The sequence below is a fragment of the Salmo trutta genome, chromosome 28 (assembly GCF_901001165.1).
Source record: "Salmo trutta chromosome 28, fSalTru1.1, whole genome shotgun sequence".
NCBI classification, from domain to species: Eukaryota; Metazoa; Chordata; class Actinopteri; order Salmoniformes; family Salmonidae; genus Salmo; species Salmo trutta.
Window position 1 is genome coordinate 7,651,766 of NC_042984.1, and position 9,892 is coordinate 7,661,657.

Genomic DNA, 9,892 nt, shown 5'->3' on the forward strand with positions numbered 1-9,892 from the left:
ACACCTTTTCTTCGCACTATTGGTTAGAGCTTGTAAGTAAGCATTTCACTGTAAGGTCTACTACACCTGTTGTATTCAGCATTTCACTGTAAGGTCTACTACACCTGTTGTATTCAGCATTTCACTGTAAGGTCTACTACACCTGTTGTATTCAGCATTTCACTGTAAGGTCTACTACACCTGTTGTATTCAGCATTTCACTGTAAGGTCTACTACACCTGTTGTATTCAGCATTTCACTGTAAGGTCTACTACCCCTGTTCTATTCAGCATTTCACTGTAAGGTCTACTACCCCTGTTCTATTCAGCATTTCACTGTAAGGTCTACTACACCTGTTGTATTCAGCATTTCACTGTAAGGTCTACTACCCCTGTTCTATTCAGCATTTCACTGTAAGGTCTACTACCCCTGTTCTATTCAGCATTTCACTGTAAGGTCTACTACACCTGTTCTATTCAGCATTTCACTGTAAGGTCTACTACACCTGTTGTATTCAGCATTTCACTGTAAGGTCTACTACACCTGTTGTATTCAGCATTTCACTGTAAGGTCTACTACACCTGTTGTATTCAGCATTTCACTGTAAGGTCTACTACACCTGTTGTATTCAGCATTTCACTGTAAGGTCTACTACACCTGTTCTATTCAGCATTTCACTGTAAGGTCTACTACACCTGTTCTATTCAGCATTTCACTGTAAGGTCTACTACACCTGTTGTATTCAGCATTTCACTGTAAGGTCTACTACACCTGTTGTATTCAGCATTTCACTGTAAGGTCTACTACACCTGTTGTATTCAGCATTTCACTGTGAGGTCTACTACACCTGTTGTATTCAGCATTTCACTGTGAGGTCTACTACACCTGTTGTATTCAGCATTTCACTGCAAGGTCTACTACACCTGTTGTATTCAGCATTTCACTGCAAGGTCTACTACACCTGTTGTATTCAGCATTTCACTGCAAGGTCTACACCTGTTGTATTCGGCGCACGTGACAAATAAACTTTGATTTGATCCGTAGACTCTTTCCGTTCTGTTTCACATGATTCTTGCGTAGGTGGCAAGAGGTTAGTGGTGTTTGAGCCTGTTGTCGGGACCGGCCTGCGACATATTTTGCAGAGGACGGTTTTCTGGTCCGTGTCAGACTTTTCATACCCAAACCACGTCCATGCGACAGAAGTAGCCCCTCTTTTAGGTACGGTCTCCGTGTCACGTTCACTCTCCTCCGTGTTTGTTTGTGTTGTGTTCCACGTGGTACGTGTGGAAGAACGCAAAGCGTTATCCAATTGACTAAAAAATATTGCCGTTAAGAGTGATTTGCGACACGAAATAAACTATACGGCATAATATGAAACGATAGAAAAACGTCAACACGATATATATCGTCATATCGCCCAGCCCTATATTGGATGAATATAAAATGTAAATATCTTTGGCTTCAGCTATATTTGAATAATTCAATGGATGTTTTGTGCACAAAGGTGATGACTAAAGTCAGAACCCTGGCCCCTTGGGTAGACTCCTCACCACATTTACATTACATTTTAGTCATTTAGCAGACGCTCTTATCCAGAGCGACTTACAGTAGTGAATGCATACATTTCATACATTTTTTCCCGTACTGGTCCCCCGTGGGAATCGAACCCACAACCCTGGCATTGCAAACACCATGCTCTACCAACTGAGCCACCAGAGGAAGAGCGCCCAATTCGGTGGAAATCTGTCTCCCTCCAGAAGGTGGCGTTTTTTCGGCGAGCCATGTATTTTGTTAGTATATCCATAATCTTTCCAACCACTATTGAACATGAAGCCGGACACTAACCCAAATGGGAGAGGAGGGGGGGTCTCCTTTTAATGCGACTGAGCGCAGAGGCAACTCGTTGTCGTCGCACGATGGACCAGAGCTAGCCGGCCACAAGATTGGTCAAAGATTGATCAACCAAAAACAGAGAACCCATCCATTAAAAACACTTTCGTTTGTAAAACATGAACATTTTTATGATATTCAATGTAAATGTTTGCATGGTTTAACAAGCTAACATTTTCATTCACTAAGTTGGCTAGCAATTTTACAAGCCGCACAACTGTCGCTAGCTAACGTTACCGACTACCCGTAGTTGGCTAGCGCGTAGCTAACCATGTTAGCTTGCTAGGCACATTATCTACAATGGACCGCGAAATATCACAGACCAAATATGTATAAAAAATAAATAAATAAAATGAACTCACTTTTTCAACTCTGGTGGGTGTGCTTTACTCATGTTTCTTTTTGTAGTAGGCCTTCAGTTCGTGAGACTTGCGTTTGTGAAAAAGCGGAAAGCATGCGCAACAAGCCGAGCCGGAAAACGTCATGCAAACTTCCGCTAACATAAGTGGGCACGTCGCCGCCTACTGACTAGTGTTGCAGCTTGCTTTTTCCTCTTCATATACACGCGCTGTACAAAACATTAAGAATATATGCTTTACATTGACTTGCAATATTGAATTCTGTAACTACACGAATTGAAGTAAACACAAAACATCTTCATGGGAGAATACTTTTAATGAGGTATGTTCTAAGAAAAGGTTGCTAACTCGGATACAAAGGCACTTTCCTAAGGTGAAACCTAAAATCCTTTTTAAAAATAACATTTTATTTTCTTTTAAGATTTTATTATATTTAATTTTTTACAAAACAGCAGAAAATTGATAACCTGGTACACCAATTGCTAACAAACAATTGCAGGAAGGTTGTTATCACTGCTTGTTTTGCATAATAATATCCAAGACAAAGCTTCTTCCAGAGAAAATGAACCTGTTATGTCACATTGTTAGACAGCCTTTAGTGGCTCCATGAGTATGCATATCTCTCTCTCTCTCACACACACACACACACACACACACACACACAGGTAAATAATCATGAAATTGATGCTAAACCAGTGTCACACTTACAAGTACAATGCCATCAAAGTGTTGAAAAAAAATCACATTAAATGGAAATATTGTCTTCATTTGAGTCATCAAATCAAAACCTGTCAATAAACCTGTTAATATTATAGTAAACTATATCACTGTCCATTCCAACTGCTATGTTACATAAAAAATATTTTATTAAAATCTTTTTGAAACCACATCTTAGGCCATGTTATTTGTAACAGTGCAGTTAATATTGCAACCCAGATTTGTTGAAGTGGGTTGTTTATAAAAAATTAAAGTTATATATTTTAATGCTCCAGCAACATGCTAAATTAGGTCTTGCGTATATTAATTTCATTTAAACCAAATCGACAAATGGATGGTTGGATCTGATTTGTGATGGGATATAAAATGTAGAAATCAAGAATTAACATGACGAGGATATAGGCCTAGGAAGATTGTGTCTTCCCCGCTTCCACCGTGTATCACTGTTGGTCAGTCACAAAAGGTATCAGACAGCACACACATTTTTTTTTCTCAATGTATTGTTGCAACTTGAATGGCATGTTGACATGAGTTACATCCAAACAGCTATTCTGGTGAGTGGTCTAAATATTTCACACTTTCAAATGTACATATACACATAATATTCTCTTGGGAACTCAGTACAGCTTGTTAAAAAAATGAAGAGTACATCATCTCAGATTTTGCCATCAGTGTCTGAATAGCTCCTCTCCTCATCACCACTGACAACGAGGTGATTTTGGCAGTGTTGTAAGAAAGTGTCCAGTGTTACAAAAGCCTTCAGGCAGGGCACACAATGGTAGGCCCTCCGAAGCTTGGCCCTAGGCTTCTTAGAGATACTCATGCCCTGATTGCACACGCTGCACTGTCTCATACTCCCTGTAGGCTGATGCAGCTCCTCATGCTCCTTCAGGGCAGACTGCAAAGAAAACACCTCAGCACAAGATGGGCAAGGAAACTCTCCCTCTTCCTCTTTCATGGGAATTTTCTTTGGTCTCCCTCTGCTAACCTTGACCAAAGTTCCTCTCATCTTCCGTGATAGGTTGCTTTTAGTCTTTTTTGGCATCTTCTCAGCTAACTTGGTCTCCTTGGCTGCTTTCCCAACCTGCTGAACATGGCTTGGTGGTTCTTGACTATGGTTCTTGACATGTGCTTTAAGTGACAAGTGGTGCAAGAACACTTTACCACAAACATCACATGGGTAAGTCTCTCTTTTCCTCCGCTTGCTAATCAGCGGCCTTGGATCTCTTCTGATATCCTTTTCTCTGCTGTGGGACTCTTGTCTGTGCAAGTACAGCTTGGCAGTGCTTGGGAAGACCCTGTCACAGGAACGACAGGAGAGGAGTTGACTCTTCTGCTTGGACTTTCTACTTACCCCATTTGTGCTTCTTCCTTTTGGCTGGAGATACTTAGAGATACTCCACTCCTTCTGATGCGTGGATCGCTGATGGCAGGCAAGGCCAGCCCCTGAGCGAAAGCTCTTGTAGCAAAGTTGGCATTGGTTTGGCCTGTCAGGAACTGGGGCACTAGTGGCATCAGGGGAAGGAGAGTCCGAGGGGGGAGAGTCAGGGGGTGAAGAGTCTGACAGGGCAGATTCAGGCGAGGGAGAGTCAGCGGGAGGGCTGACAACCTTTGCAGTTCGTGAGGCAGATTTACTACAGCCAGCCTGCTGATGGTGAAGCAGTGCTTGCTTTTGGCTAAAGCCTTTACCACATGGAGCACAGGCATATGATCTGCTATCATGATGGTGGGACTGGTGATGAAGGGACTTATCCTGGACACTCTGAGAGTCTGAGGTTGAACCCTTGCATGCATTGCATGGAGCATCTAGCTGAGGTTTACCACAACAGAGCTGACAAGGAGCAGCATCATGAATGCACTTGTGCAACTGCAAAGAGGATAGGAGAGAAAACTCCTTGCCACAGGAAAGGCATCGGTGACGCTTAGGTAAGGCATGTTCTCCCTGTTGGTGGTGCAATAATTCGGCCATGTCAGAGAATCCCTGGCTGCACTCTGCGCACACACACGGGCACACATCAGGCAGAAGTTGGTTTTGGCTTTTACTCTCTTGCTTTTGTGCCACAAGTTTTGCCAGCTTTGTTAGCGCGTCTGATGCAGGCTTAGTCCGAGCAAATGACTCCTGAACTCTTGTAGTGTTCCAACTGCAAGGAACTGCATCCATCTTCAACCAAGGCACCTAGTTGGAGGTACAGAGGACAGTCTATTAGACACGTTCATGAATAAAGTAAATATAGTTAATTCATCCTGCTGATGCAAGGGAAACTTAGATATAACCTACAAAACGTTTCCTTGTTCTCTCTTTTTATAGTACAATGGTTGGCTGCAGAGACGGCTGTACATTTGTCACCCTCTGTAGCTCAGTTGGTAGAGCATGGAGCATGCAACGTTACAATGGTGGGTTCGATTCCCGGGACCACCCATGCGTGCACGCATGACTGTAATTCGCTTTGGGATAAAAGTGTCTGCTACATTTCAAATGTAACCTTAACTACCTACTGCGTCTCACAACTCAAATTATAGTAGGCACTGCAAATGTGGTAGTTGAGTATTTAACTATGTGTAAACGACGTAAAAGCTTTACGAACTGTACAGCAAAAAAGTATACACGCAGTGGTAATAAAGCAAATAGCATGAACCATTATGCAGGAAATCGCTATAACGTTAGCTAGTTGCGTTAGCTAGCTAGCTAAACAAGACCGAATGTTAAAAGTGCCCCCACTCCTACAACGAAATGAGCGTACCTTTTTTTAGTCAAACAAACTTGAATACTGGCAACATATCCGTTTCCAACAAGTGTAGAAGTAATTTTTCAAGATAAGTACTTGGCTAACGTTACCAAAACTTTGTTTTCATTTCCCTGTAGCACCGTAGCCATGTGTTCCAAAGTGAAGCCAAGTTGTTTGTGTACTTTGAGTTTTGATAGGACTACAAAACCTAGCATTCTGGTACTTCCGTTTCCACCAATGAGTCATTCAAGAACACTAACGGGTTCAGGAAAGTTGGTAATGTTGGAGAACAACCCAATGATGTAATGTACATATAGGTAGTGGTAAAGTGACTATGCATAGATAATAAACAGCGAGTAGCAGCAGGGTTAGCCTTTCCTGTGGCTCAGTTGGTAGAGCATGGGGTTTCCAACGCCAGCATGGTGTGTGCAACTCCAGTGTTGTGGGTTTGATTCCCACGGGGGTCCAGTACAAAATAATAAAATGCGTGAAATGAAGTGTCACTACTGTAAGTTGCTCTGGATAAGAGTGCCTGCTAAATGACTAATGTAAATGGTAAAAATGGGGGGGGGGGGGTCAATGAAAATAGTCCAGTTAGCCATTTAATTAGCTGTTCAGCAGTCTTATGGCTTGAGGGTAGAAACTGTTTAAGAGCCTTTTGGACCAAGGCTTGGCACTCCGGTACCTCTTGCCATGCGGTAGCAGAGAGAACAGTCTATGACTTGGGTGGCTGGAGTCTTTGGCATTTTTTAGGGCCTTCCTCTGACAGCACTCAGTATATAGCGGCAGGTAGCCTAGTGGTTAGAGTGTTGGACTAGTAACCAAAAGGTTGCAAAATTGAATCCTTGAGCTGACAAGGTAAACATCTGTTGTTCTGCCCCTGAACAAGGCAGTTAACCCACTATTCCTAGGCTGTCATTGAAAATAAGAATTTGTTCTTATCTGACTTGCCTAGTTTAATAAAGGTACAAAAATAAATAGGTCCTGGATGGCAAGAGCTTGGCCCCAGTGATGTACTAGACTGTACGCACTACCCTCTGTAGTGCTTTGTGGTTGGAGGCTGGGCAGTTGCCATACTAGGCAGTGATGCAACCAGTCAGGATGCTCTCAATGGTGCAGCTGTAGAACTTTCTGAGGACCCATGTCAAATATTTTCAGTGTTTTGAGGGGGAATAGGTGTTGTCGTGCCCTCTTCACGACTGTCTTGGTGTGTTTGGACCATGATAGTTTGTTGGTGATGTGGACACCAAGGAACTTGAGGCTCTCAACCTGCTCCACTACAGCCCCGTCGATGAGAATGAGGGCGTGCTCGGCCCTGCTTTTCCCGTAGTCCACGATCATCTCCTTTGTCTTGATCACATCGAGGGAGAGGTTGTTGTCCTATCCTGGCACCACTGCCAGGTCTCTGGCTCTCTGGCAGAAGTCCGCAAGTTGTTGTGATTCTAGATGGCCAGATAGCTATCAACAATGACAAGAAACTGCCATGTGGGGAATCATAAGTGACTCGTTTCAGCTAGTTTTATCTTGCTCTTGATACCATGTCCTGTTTTGAGGTGTTTTGACTGATGTCACGTCAATGCTTATATGGCAAAAAATTCCCTAGCTAACCAACAACTGTAACAATGTATTTGAGAGACAACAAGTGCTCATTGTGCCAATTTATTTATGTTTTCAATAAACATGGAGAAGAAATATAGTTTACATGTTGTCAAAAATCATAGCCAAACCAGTCCGTTTTGCCCCATGTGTCACGTCCTGGCCAGTATAAGGGTTAATTGGTATTGTAGTTTGGTCAGGACGTGGCAGAGGGTATTTGTTTTATGTGGTTCAGGGTGGTGTTTTGGTAAAAGGGTGTTTGATTTAGTATTTCCGGGTTTTTGGTTTATGGTGTATGTTTATGTATTTCTATGTGTAGTCTAGTAAGTGTGTTTCTATGGTTGGTTAATTGGGATTGGGATTCTCAATTGAAGGCAGGTGTTTCCCCTTTTGCCTTTGATTGAGAGTCCCATATATGAGGGTGTGTTTGTCACTTGTGGGAGATTGTTCTGAGTTTAGCCTTGTGCCTTGCCAGACTGTCTGTAGTTCGTTTCGTTTTGTTGTTTTGGAGTGTTCTTTTTGATTTAATAAATGTTCAAAATGAACAACCGCATGCCTGCTGCGTTTTGGTCCTCCTTCACCGACAACAACCGTGACAGAATCTCCCACCAACAAGTGACCAAGCAGCAGAGAAAGGAGCGCGAGAGATGGGCTCGCGAGGGGAAGGAGTTCTGGACCTGGGAGGAGATCAAGTCGGGGAAAGGACCCTGGCGGAAGGATTCCCAGGTCGAGGAGGTAAAGCCAGCCGGTGGACGGAGTCGCAGGCGGCGGTCAAGGAGGCCCGGAAGACACCCCCAATAATTTTTTTTGGGGGGGGCTAATGGGGTGGTCCGGAAGGGCAGAGGAAGAGCCCAGACCACTGCTCTCGTGGGGGATGACGGCGGAGGAGGAGACGAAGATGAGGCAGTTGATTGAGGACCTGCAGAGGGAAGATCTGGAGGAGGAGCCATGGTATGCGGAGTTGCGCGCTGTGTCGCCAGTGCGCCCGCACAGCCCGGTGCGTCCGGTGGACATGCCCAGCACATGCCGTGCTAGGATGGGCATCCAGCCAGGACGAGTGGCTAAACCGGCTCCACGCTTCAGGTCACCAGTACATGTTCACAGTCCTGTCTGGCCCGTTCCTGCTCCCCGCACCAGGTTAGTGGTGCGTGTCCCCAGTCCTGTCCGGCCCGTTCCTGCTCCCCGCACCAGGGTAGTGGTGCGTGTCCCCGGCCCGTTCCTGCTCCCCGCACCAGGTCAGCGGTGCGTGTCCCCAGTCCGGCCCGGCCCGTTCCTGCTCCCAGCACCAGGTTAGTGGTGCGTGTCCCCAGTCCGGCCCGGCCCGTTCCTGCTCCCCGCACCAGGTCAGCAGTGCATGTCCCCAGTCCTGTCCGGCCCGTTCCTGCTCCCCGCACCAGGTTAGTGGTGCGTGTCCCCAGTCCTGTCCGGCCCGTCCCTGCTCCCCGCACCAGGTCAGCAGTGCGTGTCCCCAGTCCGGCCCGGCCCGTTCCTGCTCCCCGCACCAGGTTAGTGGTGCGTGTCCCCAGTCCTGTCCGGCCAGTTCCTGCTCCCCGCACCAGGTTAGTGGTGCGTGTCCCCAGTCCTGTCCGGCCCGTTCCTGCTCCCCGCACCAGGTCAGTGGTGCGTGTCCCCAGTCCTGTACGCCCAATACCAGCACCACGCACCAGGCTTCAAGTGCGTAAACCCAGCCTCGCCAGTCAACAGTCACCAGAGCTGCCCGCCAGTCAACAGTCACCAGAGCTGCCCGCCAGTCAACAGTCACCAGAGCTGCCCGCCAGTGAGGAATCGCCAGAGCCGCCCGTCAGTGAAGAGTCGCCAGAGCCACCCACTAGTCGGGAGCTGCCAGAGCGGCCAGACTGCCCCGAGCTGCCAGAGCGGCCAGACTGCCCCGAGCTGCCAGAGCGGCCAGACTGCCCCGAGCTGCCAGAGCGGCCAGACTGCCCCGAGCGGCCAGACTGCCCCGAGCGGCCAGACTGCCCCGAGCGAGCGGCCAGACTGCCCCGAGCGAGCGGCCAGACTGCCCCGAGCGGCCAGACTGCCCCGAGCTGCCTGGAACGGCCAGAGCCACCTCCAGATATAGGTGGGTTGGGGAGGGGGGGTGTAACACAGTGCCGTCGTTGACGGCAGCCACCCTCCCTTCCCTCCCTTTAGTAGGGGGGAATTTTTCTTTTGTTGTTGTTTGGGGGTTATTTTTGTTAAGGTGCTTCCGGGGTTAGCACCTTTAAGGGGGGGGGTACTGTCACGTCCTGGCCAGTATAAGGGTTAATTGGTATTGTAGTTTGGTCAGGACGTGGCAGAGGGTATTTGTTTTATGTGGTTCAGGGTGGTGTTTTGGTAAAAGGGTGTTTGATTTAGTATTTCCAGGTTTTTGGTTTATGGTCTATGTTTATGTATTTCTATGTGTAGTCTAGTAAGTGTGTTTCTATGGTTGGTTAATTGGGATTGGGATTCTCAATTGAAGGCAGGTGTTTCCCCTTTTGCCTTTGATTGAGAGTCCCATATATGAGGGTGTGTTTGTGTTTGTCACTTGTGGGAGATTGTTCTGAGTTTAGCCTTGTGCCTTGCCAGACTGTCTGTAGTTCGTTTTGTTGTTTTGGAGTGTTCTTTTTGATTTAATAAATGTTA

The 9,892-nt window shown here is 46.3% G+C and overlaps 2 protein-coding genes across 3 annotated transcripts in view; both read right to left on the reverse strand.

Annotated features, from left to right (window-relative positions):
• LOC115165358 (small nuclear ribonucleoprotein G) overlaps window positions 1-2,374 on the reverse strand; it is an 11,383-nt gene extending 9,009 nt beyond the window's left edge. Inside the window, exon 1 of the mRNA XM_029718437.1 lies at window positions 2,232-2,374. Coding sequence (XP_029574297.1) covers window positions 2,232-2,263 — 32 coding nt within the window. The 5' untranslated portion in view covers window positions 2,264-2,374. The remainder of the gene's footprint in view (window positions 1-2,231) is intronic.
• Window positions 2,375-2,525: 151 nt separating this feature from the next.
• Window positions 2,526-5,865, reverse strand: LOC115165360 (zinc finger protein 616-like). 2 transcript variants are annotated; one of them, XM_029718439.1, is made up of 2 exons: window positions 5,687-5,865; window positions 2,526-5,121 (listed from the first exon to the last, which is right to left on the reverse strand). In XM_029718439.1, exon 2 carries the CDS (start codon window positions 5,104-5,106, stop codon window positions 3,601-3,603), a length of 1,506 nt encoding a protein of 501 aa, XP_029574299.1. In that variant the 5' UTR covers window positions 5,107-5,121; window positions 5,687-5,865; the 3' UTR covers window positions 2,526-3,600. The 2 variants fall into 2 exon arrangements, with proteins under 2 accessions (XP_029574299.1, XP_029574298.1); XM_029718438.1 differs by having other exon boundaries at window positions 5,782-5,860.
• Window positions 5,866-9,892: the final 4,027 nt, after the last annotated feature.

Excerpts from the sequence above, each read along its gene's own strand:
- LOC115165360 (XM_029718438.1), bottom strand. The coding sequence starts at position 5,820 with ATGGCTACGGTGCTACAGGGAAATGAAAACAAAGTTTTG. Across the intron at positions 5,122-5,781 it reads GAAATGAAAACAAAGTTTTG|GTGCCTTGGTTGAAGATGGA; the intron begins GTAACGTTAGCC and ends ACCTCCAACTAG.